Source organism: Neomonachus schauinslandi, chromosome 10 (assembly GCF_002201575.2).
Source record: "Neomonachus schauinslandi chromosome 10, ASM220157v2, whole genome shotgun sequence".
NCBI classification, from domain to species: domain Eukaryota; kingdom Metazoa; phylum Chordata; class Mammalia; order Carnivora; family Phocidae; genus Neomonachus; species Neomonachus schauinslandi.
The window spans coordinates 134,397,316-134,412,433 of record NC_058412.1 but is presented as its reverse complement, the minus strand read 5'-3'; the positions used below and the strand labels follow the sequence as shown (position 1 = coordinate 134,412,433).

The 15,118-nt window shown below is 46.5% G+C and overlaps 1 protein-coding gene across 1 annotated transcript in view; it reads right to left on the bottom strand.

Annotated features, from left to right (window-relative positions):
* ZNF831 (zinc finger protein 831) overlaps nucleotides 1–15,118 on the bottom strand; it is a 66,625-nt gene that overhangs the window by 37,004 nt on the left and 14,503 nt on the right. The window contains exon 3 of the mRNA XM_021677841.1: nucleotides 8,202–8,353. Within this exon, the coding sequence (XP_021533516.1) occupies nucleotides 8,202–8,353 (152 nt within the window). The remainder of the gene's footprint in view (nucleotides 1–8,201; nucleotides 8,354–15,118) is intronic.

The window sequence follows — 15,118 nt, the reverse complement described above, 5'->3', positions numbered from 1 at the left end:
TCAAGGAAAGAAGAAAGTCGCAACTGGGTGCTAATGGAACTCTAATGCCCCTCAAGACTTCACACTCTCTTTCCAGCAGAGGGGGCCTTCCTAGGTCTCCTGGCCTTCTGCCCACAGCAGACTGGAGCTAGAATTTATTTACCATAGAACATTAGAGTGTTTTTATCCTGTGGCACTCTCTTAATGGCACATGATGTTGGCTTTCCATTTTCAGTGGGGAGAAACAGCTTCTCCTTAAAATAAATGTATTTGTGTTTTTGGCGAGTGAGTTTAAAGGATAACATGAGCAAACATTCACACAGGCGACATGCAGACGCAACATTTCTAGAGGCGGCACGTGAACCATGTGAATGTAGGGAACACTGCTGACCACCAGCTTTATCACGCGGGCGGCCCCGGGCAAGTTACTGATGCCTGTCTGGGTCTTCGTTTCTCCAGTTGCAAAGGACATGAAGAGTCCCTTATCACTAGCTTACTGGGAGAGTTTCTAAAATCTCACTGTGAAACATAGCCCCAAACTCCTCCGTGTTTATGGTTTGAAGCCATGCCAGCTGCAGGAGATTGCAAAACCAGAAACACGGTATAGTTCTTATGGCTCAATAAAACATCCCCCTCAATCAATATGACTTCAGATGTGTCATCCAGGCACAGAGCCATGCTCGGCCCCTCTTCAGTGTCCCAATTTTAGTCTGTGTACCAGCAGAAGTGGCACGACTGCCAACGTGCCCAGCAAAACCCGAATAATTAACCTCAACCACATCGATGTTCCCCATTCAGTTCTGCAAAATGCATTTCTAAGGAAATATGTAAGAGCACTCTTTATACCACGGAATGTTTTAATGTATCCCAGCATCAGAGTAAATAGAAGAGGTCTCAGTTAATGGAGCAGGTCCTTTTAACACAAAAGATTTTAATAATAAAAAAATAAAAACTGATATGTCATCGGCTAGAGAGAAAGGGATGTGCATATAAACATGAAAACAGGGCAAACCTAATTATGAGATTCTTTTTTGCAGCCCAGGGTCAATAACTGTGGTATTAGGAAACCAGTAATAGGGCTGCATGCTCATGGGTTTTAAGCTCCCAGAGACTAGAAAGTCCCACTTGAAATGCAAACAGAATTCAATGATGTGTTCATCTCCACTGTGCCCCCCATTCTGAAAAGAAAAGTATTCATTTCAGAGCAGTGACCTCATCAGGAGAAAGGCATCAGGAACTGGGTAACCATAACAAAAGAGAATCAGTAGCTGCTTTCGCTCAGGTGGTGTCATCCACTTTATATGGATGTGTGGGTTTCTCGATTGCTTTTTCTAATGGAAAAATGACCTCCGAGTGCAAGCACGTGCACACATGTCTGCACACACGTGCATGCACACGTGCGCACACGCACCTGTGAAACTTCTCTTAAATAAGACCCCAGCTCGGGAAGTAAAGAAACCATTGTCGTGAAAAGGGCTGGTGGCGAACTTCCCCTTACACCAGAAGAGATGGTCTTTGGCTGACCTACACCAGCTGGTTCAAGTTGGCATGGAGTAGTTGCCAAACAGAGAACTGCCCCCAAGTCCTAAGCCGGCACCAGATGAGAACACCCACCCACCCCCCGCAGCAGGGTCCCACCACACATTTCACCTACACCCTGAATTCTGAGACGCTGCTCTCCACACCGCCCAGAGGACACAACTCCAATATCTTAATCCCCACCACAACAAACCACTCCATCAAGATGTTGTATAACAGTTTTAGAGGCTTAATGCTAAAACCAAATGGTGTACACTGCATGGCAAAGCAAGGACACTAGAGAGTTCCTCATTCCCCTCCTTAGAGGGAGGGTTTGTTGTTGATCTTAGAACAGCCGGGACAGACAGACTGCCTCTTTTCTTTCCTTCCTTTACCTCAGTGGTCCTTAAACATCTTGTGCATGAGAATTTCTGCTCAGAACTATAGATACCAAGCACACTCTTGTAACTGAGTTATAGAATTTTCAAAGATAATGTTGCCCACAGGTTGTTTTAACTAAAGTGCTGGCTTTGGCAAATCTCCCACTCAAGATTTGGTCCCAGCACTGTGTAAGAGAGGATCCCAGGTTAAAAAACATCAAAGTGAGCATCCTCAGGTTCAAAGTCACTGTCTGTACCTCTCCGGAGCTTCCATCTGTACACCTGAGGTGGCATTAGACAGACAGATGATCCTTAAGGTTGAAGACAGTGGTGCCACAAAACTGAGTCCAGCAAAGGTAGGGGAAGATGGAAGTTTCTTTTTGATGAAGAAGTTTCTTTTATGAAGAAAAATAAAGATAAGGTTTCTTTTATGCTGCTTAGCTCACTGCCATCTAAACTAGACACCCACTGGACTCTTCTGTTGATGCCCTTCCAAAATACAATCAGAAATGAAATCTATCGGTTGTCTGCCCCTTCCTTCATTCTCAAAGAAGCCTTGGGGGTTGATTTTGATCATCCTTTCAACTGGGCTGAGCTTCAAGGCGACTTCCTTCTGTTCGTTCAGTTGTTCATTCAATAAATGCTTACTAAGAACTTGACACCATGCGAGGCATGGGTACAAAGCAGAGATGACCCATCAGCTTGGTAAATAGGGCCCTTATTAACTGAGATCACTGCCACTGGGGAAAGGCCACCTAAAATGAATCCATTCACCATGGGGACCAAAATTGCACAGTAAATAGTGGGGAATTAAGGACTCTGAGAATTTATCTTGAAACCGAAAGCTGTGAAAGTAAGCTGATAAACCAACAAAGATAAAATAAAAATAAGCCTTCATGGCAAACTGTGAGCTAATTGTTGAAATCAACAAAGGTTAATCCAGTGCTGATGGAGGGAGAGTACATTTTTACACAAAATTGTAGAGCTGTTCTGTGAGCTATTCTTCAGTTTACATTTACTCTCACAGGAAGATCAAGAGGGACTCCCCTTCCCCAATATTATAGGGCCTCCTCAATTTTCCCAAGGGGCTTCTCCTAACTCTCTAATAAGCACCTTGCTCTCTTGGAATAAGCCCCCTTGGATTTCTTCCATCTATTTGTCACCTAGTCAGATTCTGTCAATGAGTTTCAATCAACGCAGTGGTCACTTCCATCAACTTCATGAAATTCTATGGCCTGAGCATGATTTGTGGTTTCACTTGGCAATCAATTTACATTATATTGTGAAAATTAATCTGAAGGGCAGGAATGAAAGCTAAAGCTAAGGAGAGAGAGAGACAGAGATAAAGTGGTGTTTAAAAGGGGTCTAAATTTATAAGCCGTCAGTTTATTGGAGAATGTTCTCATCCTGTGACAATCATCGCCTCCCCGGGCAATGGCTGACTGGGGTGTCCCATAAAGAAAGTTTGGATTACAAGGTCTTCCCTCAAGTAGATGTGTGCTCTCCTTGGGATATTCAATGACTGGTATCTTAAAAAGCATCTTCTTATGAATCCCTTCAATGAAGAACCCTGAACTTCTGAGATTAAAGCCACCTAACACCATACCTCCCCCGTGATCCTGAAGTGCATGAATGAGGAAGGAAGTTCTCCAGAATAGCAACACTCCTGCCGACGGATAGTCACCATTGCTATGGGGAATTCATTGCTACTTGATATTTAAAAAGAGACTTCCAGCTTCTCCGACCCCCTCGCTGGAAACTCGGATGGGATGGACCACTGGATTCAGGTTTAAAAACAGACCCAGTTCTCAGGAGAGTCTCAAAGACTCCAATCACTCTAAAATCTTATAAATTAGGTCTTTATCCTTCCTAACTCCTCTGGCCTTCTGCTTGCAGATGACTTCACTGCCAAGCCATCTGTTAACTGCAATGATTAGTACCAAGCTATCAGAATAGTTTAAAGAAGAGGGAAATTAAGCAGCCTTTTAAAAAATATTTTTCAGAAACATCTTCTTCCTCTCATCTTTATAAATTGTTGACAGGAAGATTCACCAAAACTGAAGAGGACAAAGAATCAGTTATGATACCCTCTTTCAGCCCCCAGACACAAGCATTCATGCCTACTTATTTGAAGAGGTGTTACTGATTCTAGTTGACTTCTAAGGATCAGGGACAAAGGATTTCCCTATCTTAATTGGGAAGTTCCTCCCAAAGACCACTCTCAATTTCTTTGTTGCATTTCGTCAAGTTCCCCCAAAGTTACAGCCCCTCAGGTCACCCAAAATAGATGATTCTATCATTGTCCTGCTGTGGAAAACAGGCCCTCCCCCCACAAACATCCCTCACAAAAAAAATATACACAGCTGCATGCCTTCACAGGCACACTCATGCACAGGCCCGCGCACCACACCATGGCGAGGTCAGCTCCCTCACTCAGAAGCCAGCCCTGATCTCTCCATGTAGGACCTGCCAGGTCAAAGGATATAAGAAAGTTGTTTGTAGATGGTGGGTGACCGAGGCCCATTGTTAGGTTCCTTTGAAGTAACAGCACTTTGTCTTCAATCACCCAACACTCAGAGTGCCTGTCACTCCACTGTGAAATACTGGTATGGGCAAGCAGTGGCAATAAAATCCCCGAGCCCCTTTGATTTCCAGGAGGAATTTATTTTAATGCACTCTACCACCCTCCGACTTGGTGTCCATCATGACCTGTCCACCCTGGGCTGGCTGGTTTACCCAACCAGCCAGCCTATTCCCACTCTGACACTTCAGTAAGGGACAGGGGTGATTAATACTTCCTGGGCCAATGCTTAGCCCACATCCCGCAGGCTCACACCTGCTCTTAATGGACATCCTCCATGTTCTTCCTAATTGCGGGGGAGAGAGCCTTTTGAAAATGGGCACCAGTGACCCAAGCCTCTGGCTCAATCCGCTTCTCAAATAATAAACACGAAAGCAGAGACATTTGTCACCACTTGGGCTGCTGTTCCTCGGGCATTATAATACCCCTGTGTGGGGCCACATCCCAGGGGGCATTTGAACTACGGATAGCCTCTCCTTTCTTAGCTCCACATTCAGATTGTGTTTCTGATTTTTTTGTTTGTTTGGGTCTGTTTTTATCCACCATCCACTGTGCCCCAGTTTGCTCTGAGGCTTTGGTATGAAAGGCTGCTGCTGAGATACAAAGTAGATGGAAGTGGGATTTCTCCCAACATGGAGGGGGTCTCCAGATGTCCTCCATAATCCATGTGGGTGGGAGCAGGACCACCCCCCTGAGGCCAAGAGACGCTTTCAAAGGGAAGAAGGGGGTGCAAAGGACAGTGACAGGTGAGAGGTCTTCCCGCCTGGTCTCTGCTCACACGGGTCACCTGTGCACATTAGGAAGAGGCACCCACTTCCACTTCCGGAAGGCCGCACAGTGGAGAGTGAAAGGAGAGAAGAGCCAGGGCTCCCTGCTTTGGGCTGACAGCCCCATAGTCGGAGGGCAAGGCTGGACAAACCAGATGGGAACTGGACCACAGGCCCAGGGGAAACAATCCCACACAGCCATACCTTCAAGGGCCCAAGTGGGCCCTACCCCACCTGCCCCTGGGCTTCTCCCTAAAGAGAAGCTAATGGGTCCCCTAGCCCAACACACCCATCCTGGTGTTGAAGCTACTCGTAAACTCTTGCTGCAAGTGTGGAACATGTCCTGCTGGTGGTGGGCCAGGTGACTCTTAATGATTATGTATTGGTTTGGTTTCAAATAGAACTTTCCTACCCAAACTGTGTGCACACAATAAGAGCACAGAGAATGTGCCTCGTCAAACACTGAATGTCCACGTGTGCCACTGCTTTTCTCACTTAGAAACACGTTTTTAGGTCACTTCTGTTGGTTCACAGAGAGGGGAAAAATTGTAAAAGTGGTACAGTGATTGGACTGTGACCCCCAAAATGCTATGTCCAAGTCCTAGTTTGCACAACCTGTGGCTGTGGCCGTACCTGGACAAAGAGTCTTTGCAGATGTCATTAAATTAAGACTGAAAATGAGATCAGCCTGGATTTAGGATCACCCTAAATCCAGTGACAAGTATACTTGTAAGGGAAAAAGAGGGGGAGATCTGATTCACAGAAATACACAGAGAAGTCCATGTGCAGGAGGCAGAAGCTGGAGAGATGCAGCCACCAGCCAGGGGATGGCTGGAGCCACCAAAAGCTGGAAGTGGCAGGAAGGCTCCTTCCCTAAAGCCTTTGGAGAGAGTGTGAGACAACTGGCCTCCATTACCATGAGAAAATTAATTTTTGTTGTTTTAAACGACCAAGTTTGTGGCAATTTCTTCCACAGCCACAGGGAACTAGTACCAGTGGTGGCCAAGTGGGGCACCGGCTTCAGTGGCTGTCCCCTGTCCCTCACTGGTCCCAGTGCACACTGGCCCATCTGGGCTCCAGCTGCCTGCTCCAGAGTCTGCATTCTTGCCCCTGAGCCCCTCCTCACCACTGCCCAATCCAGCAAGCCTCAGTTCTATTCTCCCCCCCTCTGCACATCCAGACGAAGCCCTATGTCGCTCAAGAAAACTCCCCCAGGGGTCCCTCCCCAAACACTGACCTCGTCCTCTGCCAACAACAGAAACACTTATTACCACATGCCCCACACTCACTTGGCACTCAGCACCTGCCTGTCTTTATGCAGGTATGCTTATCGAGCTCCACAGATAGTAACAATCAACATCTATCATCTGCAGTAGGGTCTCCTGGCATCTGCACACGCACACTGAGCCCCTGGGCAGGTAAAACCTTTATCCACAGCCTCGCTGTGGGGACACAGATCCCGAGGGGGCAGCCACCTGACCTGCTGTGATTGAGCAAAGGGTGAAGAGATAGTCCACCGGTCCGGACTTCACCCTGTACCACAGCAGGATTATTTCTCTCCTCTTCAGTGCACAGCACAATGCTTAGGAATATAAACATGGCAGCTGCCGTGAGCTTCCAGCAGCCTTATTTAGCCCTCTTTAAGGCACTGGGGAGAGAGCTGGTGGGAAGGTTCTGCCATTTGGGACAACTGGAAGCTTTCCAGTTGGTTCTGCTGGGGGGCGGGTATCACCCATGCAACCCCTTGGGCAGTTCCCTTGGCTGTATCTATTTGAGAAGAAGGAAAGTCATGGAGTTGAGGATGTGGGCCACAGAAGTGAAGAAAGGATCAGCTGGGCTCCCTGGGGCCTGCAGGCTACCACCCTCCATCTCATCCCAGCCTCCCCGACACCATCTTAAACCTCCAGGGTCCTAGCAAAAACAATGCTTTTCCTGGCCAACCCGCAGAGCAAATACTTACCTTGATTTAAATTCTCACTGAGAAACAAAAGACAAATCCCTGTCCATGCCTACAGGAGTGGGGGGAGGGAGGGAAGGGGGTGGGGGAGGGGTGGGGAGGGGGAGCATGGAAGAGCCATCTGCCTGCAGGGGGCACTGGAGCTACATAAAGGTGGAGGGCGAGGTGCCCTAGCCAACCATCCCCAGGGACCCAAACCTCAGCCATCAGACACAGCCCAGGGTCAGCCCTTGAGCCAAACAGACAATAATCAGCCACAAAAGGATGGTAATTCAGTCACCGCTGGCCAGATGGGACCCTGTAGCCTCTCCACGGATGCTCTTCATTTTTCCCAGTCAACACCTTGCAAAGGAGGCTAAGGCTGAGCCCACTGCTGCTGGGGAGGAGAAGAAACGGAGGGAGAGAATGGAGGTCCGGAGAAGTACAGCGATTTGCCCTGGTTGCCCAGTGATTACAGCTGAAAATAGTCCTTTTTCCAGGAAGCGCTCTGCATTAGTTCATCCTTGATTTATTTCTGAGCATGACAAAGCATGCACCTCTGACGCCTTCCATGTAAGCAATGTTCCCTGCAGCTCCCACGCGCACTAACTGCTCATCTTTCTATTCCAACACTGACTCTCAAGCCCCGCACTGACCCACTGCAGCCTCGCAATGGCCCTGTGGAAAGAATCAAGTGAACTTCCTTTTTAAAGATGGGGGAGAGTGGAGGCACCAAGAGTTCTGACTCATGTTCCCGAGGTCCTGGAGGAAATCTGTACCTGGCGCAGGGCCCAGCACATGGCCCAGCACACGTGGCCAGGACTGAAGGATGTGTCCTGACTTCTCCATATTCTCACCCAGTATTCTCCCCACTAGTTTGGGGTCACACTGTCCCATAGATGTCCCACCTTTGTCACCCTACTTTCAGGCTCCTGAGGGCAAGGATGGCTGGCTCCCGCCCATCCTGCATCCCCAGCCTCTATGAGGGGCCCGGTGCCTTGGTGTGCCCAGTTTGGATTTGGTTACAAGAAGAACATTACCTGCCATTTCTGAAGAAGGCTGCCTGCAGGTCCCGCGTGAGCCCAGCCCCTCGAGTGGGGGTAGGTGGCGGTCTTTTCTCAGCACTCTGGGAGGCCTGCGCGGTCCACCCCCTCTCGGCTGGACGCGGCTCTGTAAGAAACTCCCTTTGTACCTGTGGGGCAGAGAAGCACGTATGCAGTCACCTGCCTGGAGAATATGTGCCCAGAAGCCCATACACACACACGTTTACAAAGGCAACACTCAGACAATAAACCCCCGAGTCCCCTTGGGTCAGCCTAGAAACTCCTCATACTTCCTATCCTCCTTTTCCCCTCTAGGACATGGAGACAATAGTGGGACCTAACCCGCAAGGCCGCTGGAGGGACGACATGAGATGGTGCACAGGAAGGGCTCTCCGTGCTACTTCGCGCGTGCTGCATGTTCCCTAAAGGCTGGCGGCTGTAATGAAATCCTGAATCATACGCTCCTGGCCACTTATAAACATGCTGCCCCATACAACTTCCGGCAATGACAGGAACGTTCTATAATCTGCACTGACCATGTGCAGCTATTGAGCATTTGAAACAGAGTTAGGGTTTCTGAGGAACTGAGTTTTACTTTATTTCATTTTAATGAGTTTAAATAGCTACATGTGGCCAATGGCTACTGTATTGGACACTGCAGGCTTAGAGGATCTACTTTGAAAAAAAGGGCTTCTCCGGGTGCCTGGCTGGCTCAGTTGGTTAAGCGACTGCCTTTGGCTCAGGTCATGATCCTGGAGTCCTGGGATCAAGTCCCGCGTCGGGCTCCCCTCTGACCCTCCCCCTTCTCGTGCTCTCTCTTTCTCTCACTCTCTCAAATAAATAAATAAATAAATAAATAAATAAAATCTTTAAAAAAAAAGGGGGGGTCTTCTCCATCTAGAGAGGACCTTCCAGATCATCTGGTCTAACCTCCGAAACAGTATTCACATCCCAGTGCGAAGGCATGGCAAAGTTGAGAAGGAAAATACTGGAGCTTATATTTATATTTACTTTCTTCTAGACTTTCTTGTATCTATTGCTGTATGCCCTTTATAATATACATAACACATTAGCAGAGTAGAACGTGTGTACAATTTCTGAGTAAACAATTACGCACTTACTAGGATATGCAACCAAACGTGCCTCCGAGGACAGACCAGCGAGCTGCTCTAGTACCACCATGCTGTGGCCAAAGAACCAAGACACAGAGCAGCTGCTAGAGCCCTAAGACACATTAGACCGTGCAGCCAGGTGGAGCTAGACCCTCGGTCCAGTGCTCTGTACCATTTTGCGACAGGCCACCACCAGCGGTCAGCTCTTTGAAGAGACCTTTGCACTGCTTCTCTCTGCCTAGTCAAGCCACAAGGACGCCCTTTCTTTTACAAACCTCAGTTTACAAGAATTCTACTCCCAGACGCTCTTCAGCCTGGGGGTAAGGTGAGGCGACCTGCTTGGCCATTTTCCTTTCTCATTTGTCTGAGCCGCCGCCAGCCTCCAGCTGCAGTCCCCTAATCACCAGGGCTGCTCACAGAATTTTAAATAAGATCTGCAGAATGCTCTATTCTCTTATGCGTTGATTTTTATGGCATCAAAACAATGAGAAAGTGACTTTGTGTTCATCTCTTCTGGAGTCCGTGTTTGGGAGAGGCCCCACTCACATGGCCCTGCTGCCTCCCCAGCCTGGGGCAGGCGCTGTCATTCCCCAGGGGTGCCTGCTTTATTCTTTGAAGCAGTCGTCCCTGCTTGTCAAGTCCACAGGTTCCTGAAAGAGCTATCTGAGCCAGGGTAGGGAGCTAATCACAAGCCCCTGAACCAGTCAGGGCTCCTGCTGAGCCTGGGCAGAGAGTGATTTCAAAGTGTAGAGACAAAGGGGGAGGGGGGTATGGGGAGAATTCTTCTCTATGTGCTGCTGGGTCACCTTTACCCCCAAGTCAGTGGGTGACTGCCACAAGCTTGCAGGTGTTAAGAACGGCGCAGTTTGAACTGCTGGGAGGTTTTGCTTTTGGAAAATGGCCTAGTGAGGGACTCTACTCAATGAAAACCGCTAGGAGACTGTAGGAGAGTCCCAGCCCCTGAATTCAGGTCTTAGGAAGGTGGAATCTGGGCCCTTTTGCCTTTGGGGGAGCCCAAGTGGATCCTGGCCTTGCCTTCAAAGCAGTGTTTTGTTGAGTCATGGGCAGGGTCTGTTGCTGCCTCTCCTGGGTTCTCTGAGAACATTCTGTATGCAGCCCCTCCTGGAAGATCCTCCTCTGGGCACGAACACACAGGGTGTGGCAGGGGAGGAAAGTCTGTCACCGTCACCAGCCAAACAAGGCCTCCTGCAGTTTAGCAGATGCCACGAAGACCCGTCTCAACTGCCTTCACCCGGCTGGATGTTGTGTTCCAGATACTGGGGTGTTGCATGCTAATGACTCATATTTATCCCCTTCTCAAGAGGATTGCTCTTGGCTGATGGGAGCCATCCTGTCTGAAGAGGCCTGGGGGAACTTGTACATACCCCCAGGAAGGGCCCTTAGCCACTGACTGACAATTGCAGGGGGTGACAGCTCAGCCCCTTTCTCTCTGAGCAGGACAATCTCGGGTGCGTCTCACACTCCAGACCTTCCCACGGGATCAGGCAGGACTGGATACTCAATGCCAAATTGTGCTTAGTCCTTTCTGTGCCCTGGTCTGCTTCCCTCACTCCTGAGAGCCCTCCCTCTGTAAATCACCTGTCCAAGAATGCCCATCTCAGGCTCTGCTTCTGGGGAGCCCGACCCCAGACACACGATTCAAGTGCTTCCCTTCTCCTCTGAGTCCCATTGGCCTATCTTCCCCAGAGACGCTCCCTCAGATATGTCTGACAAACACCCTTAAATGCAAGGATCCTTATAAATACGTGGTGTCCTTTGTGTGTGACATTGGCCCACAGAGCCGTCCTTTTTCTCACGGTAGTTTTACTGGAGGTTACCTTTACAATCAATCTAGGTTTCCGTGTTTATGTCTAATTCACTGTGAGCTGACCTGTAGAGTGGTTCACAGGGTTTTTAATAACTGCCACTGAAAGTCCAGATTTTTAAATTTAACTCCTACACTCAGTGGACCCCCTGCACTCTCCGTATCTCTCCAGAGGTCTTCCTTTAAGAGCCTGCGTTATCGACACTTACGTAAGATCAGCACAGTGTTTTTGTTGATAGGCCTCATGGAAAACTGCTCAGAACAAAGCCTTCTTACCGCACAGGAGCTTCAGCACCAGTGACTGGCTGGCCAAGGTCAAGGACTCAGGAGACACTGGTTTTAACTAGAGCTCGTGAGCAGCTCTTGAAGGGAGGCAGGGTGAAGTTTTTGTCCTGTATTTTGAGGCTGGCAGAAAGCCACTGGCCACCCTGCCTACTCCAGCCGCACCCTCCCCACCCCACACACACTCACTCCTCCTTTTATCAGCCAAGTCTGAGGGAAGAAGGTGGATCCAAGGAGAGGGTCAGGCCCCTTCACATATGCTTATTCTGGGGTGGGGGGGGTGGGGGGAACGACATGTGCTGTTATACTGTTCCTCCCATTTGATCCTACAGGGAATAAGAAAGCAAAAGGAAGCAAAGTGGAGGCATGCAGACCTTCAGTATCCCACTAAGCAGGATGTAGGACTATGGTCAAAGCCTCTAGTGCCTTGGTGAATGTGACAAATGTCTCAGCCAGGTGTGGTGGCAGCCACCGTCTCTCTTATGTGTGTCTCCACCTCACCTCAGAGATTGTGACGTCATCCCTGAGAATGCTACCTCACTGAACATTTGGTAAACCGTGTCATGACCAAAGTAAGCAGACACATACCTCAGACAGACATCCACTTTAGAGGGAAAGATTTTATTCCCAGGACCCGGTTTACCCTCCTTCCCCCACTTTCAAAGACTAACATATATTTTAGGGTTTACCACGCAGGCTTCTCCCATGTGACCCCCAATCTCTTCCTTGCTCATTCTGATCCACTTGGGACTTCACAACTCATTGTTCCATGTGTCACAAGTTTCATGCCTCATACAGCGCTGTACACAGTTACAAATTAATCAATAAAATCCAATTCCACGGTCCGGCGCTTGCTCTGGGCACACAGAGGCGTGGTCCGTGGGCACTCTGAATCTCCACGCCTCTAGTTAATGTCAGGGCAAATAGGCATCCAAGTATGAATTTTCTACATTTTTCCATTTCCACTCTGAAAATGGATCCTGCATTTTCTAATCCCTCTCCTTTAGCTCATGTACTTTCATCAATGAAAACAGCCATTTTCATTACAGTGTGGTATTCGGAGTTGGCAACAAATGAAGAGACAAATGAAATCAGATGGAGGGCCCAGAAATAAACTCCAGGTATAACTGGGAAGTTAAGCTTTTTGTATAAAGGTCCAGATAATAAATATTTTAGATTTTACAGGCCATATACCATCTCTACCACATATTTCATATATATATATATATATATATATATATATATATATATAACCTTTTAAAAATGTAAAAACCCTGTCTAGCTCACAAGGGCATATAAAAACAGGTCAAAAGTCAAATCTGATCCATGGTCCATAGTTTTCCATATGGACAAAAGTAAAAATAAATCTTTCCTTACATTAATATACACAGAACATAAGAGAATATGTTTTTGTGTTTGTGACACTGGGAGACTGAGAGTAAGGAAAGATCTCTTAGACAAGACCAAAAAGTAATAATCATAAAGGAAAAGGCAGCTCCACTTGACAACATCAAAATATACACCTTCTTGATGATAAAAAAGTCCATTTCCAACAGTTGACTAGTTACTCTGGTTGTCTACCACTGTACTCACCCTTATATTGAAAACAACTAAAAATACAGATTAAAATATAAAAATGTTCAATACTTCTACATAAATGTATTGATGTTCTGATTAGAAAGTGAGATATATTTAAAATAAAAAACCAAGTGAAAACTGAAACCTGAAAAGGTAAGAGGGCTTTCCATTTTGAGAGCATTTGTCAAACCAAGTGAGCTTGATCTTCCATTTTTATGGTCTGGTGGGGTGCAGGGAGCAGGATTCAAACCCAGAATCTACCCTAGGTGCAAATCAAGTGGGAGACCGAACCTCTACTCCTGCAAAAGCTGAGACCTCAGAAGGACCCTCAATATATAGGTGAACTAGAAATAATACACCCTACCCCCACCACCTTCCCAGGGGACACTCAAAAACTCCAATCTTATCACTCAGTGAAGGAGGCAAAAGTCTCTTCTGTTAATTTTATAACAATAAGGCAGTCTAGGGCGCCTGGGTGGCTCAGTTGGTTAAGCGACTGCCTTCGGCTCAGGTCATGATCCTGGAGTCCCTGGATCGAGTCCTGCATCGGGCTCCCTGCTCGGCAGGGAGCCTGCTTCTCCCTCTGACCCTCCCCCCTCTCATGTGCTCTCTGTCTCTCTCATTCTCTCTGTCTCAAATAAATAAATAAAATCTTTAAAAAAAAAAACAATAAGGCAGTCTTCTCATGGGTTTGTAATCTGAATTCACAATACACATGACACGAAAAAGCCTAAAACTAAGAATTTTATTTAAAATAGTGCCCAGTGCATGCCCTCAGGCACCTAGCAGAAGCAAAACAAATCATTACTGGAGAAACCCACCTCCAACACAAGTCTCAAAGTTCCAAAAATCTGAGCTTACCATCAAAAATCCAAAAACAAACAAGGAAATAGGTTACTACAAGTGAGAGCTAATAATACATAAAATAGAGTCAGATGTGCCATGACTTCCTATGTTGGCATCATCAGATGTAAAATATTAAGTGTGTTTTTAGAAAAGGTTGAGAACAAGAGTAAAGATTACAGAAATTTTAAAAAACAATCTTAAAATTCATATGAAACCACAAGAGACTCCAAATAACCAAAGCAATCTTGAGCAAGAACAACAGAGCAGGCAGCATCACACTTACTGATTTTAAAATATATTACAAAACTATAGTAATAAAAATATTATGGCACTGGCATAAAAATAGACATATCAACTAATGGGACAGAACACAGAGCAATAGAGAGGCCAGAAATAAAACCACTCATTTATTATAAACTGATTTTCAACAAGAGGGGCAAGAATACGCAATGAGAAAATGACATTGGGAAAACTGGATATCCACATGCAAAACAGTGAAATTGGACCCTTATTTTATACCACACACAAAAATCAAATCCAAATGGTTTAAAGACTTAAACATAAGATCTGAAACTGTAAAACTCTTAAAAGAAAACACAGGGGAAAAGCTTCTCGATATTGGCCTTGGCAGTGATTTCTTGGATATGACACCAAAGGCAACAGAAGCAAAAATAAACAGCTGGGACCGCATCAAACTAAAAAGCTTCTGCACGGTGAAGGAAACTATCAACAAAATGAAAAGGCAAGCTACAGAATGAGAGAAAATACCTGCAAATCATTTATCTGATAAGAGGTGAATACCCAAAATACCTAAGGAACTCATGTAACTCAATAGCAAAAAACAAAACAAAACAAAAACAAAAACCCCAACTTTAAAAAAATGGGTAAAAGACCTGAGTAAACCTTTCTCCATAGAAGACATAGAAATGGCCAACAGACACATGAAAAGGTGCTCAATATCACTGATCATCAGGGAAATGCACATCAAAACCACAATGAAAGATCACCTCACATGAATCTGTTAGGATAGCTATTATCAAAAAATAAAAATAAAAGATAGTAAGTATTGACAAGAATGTGGAGAAAAAGGAATCCTTGTATTGTGTTGGTGGGAATGTATATTGGTATGTCCACTATGGAAAACAGTATAGAGGTTCCTCAAAAAATTAAAAATAGAGCTACCCTATGATCCAACAATCACACCCTTGGGTACATACCCAAACAAACTGAAATTAGAATCTCAAAGAGACAACTGCACACCCATGTTCAAT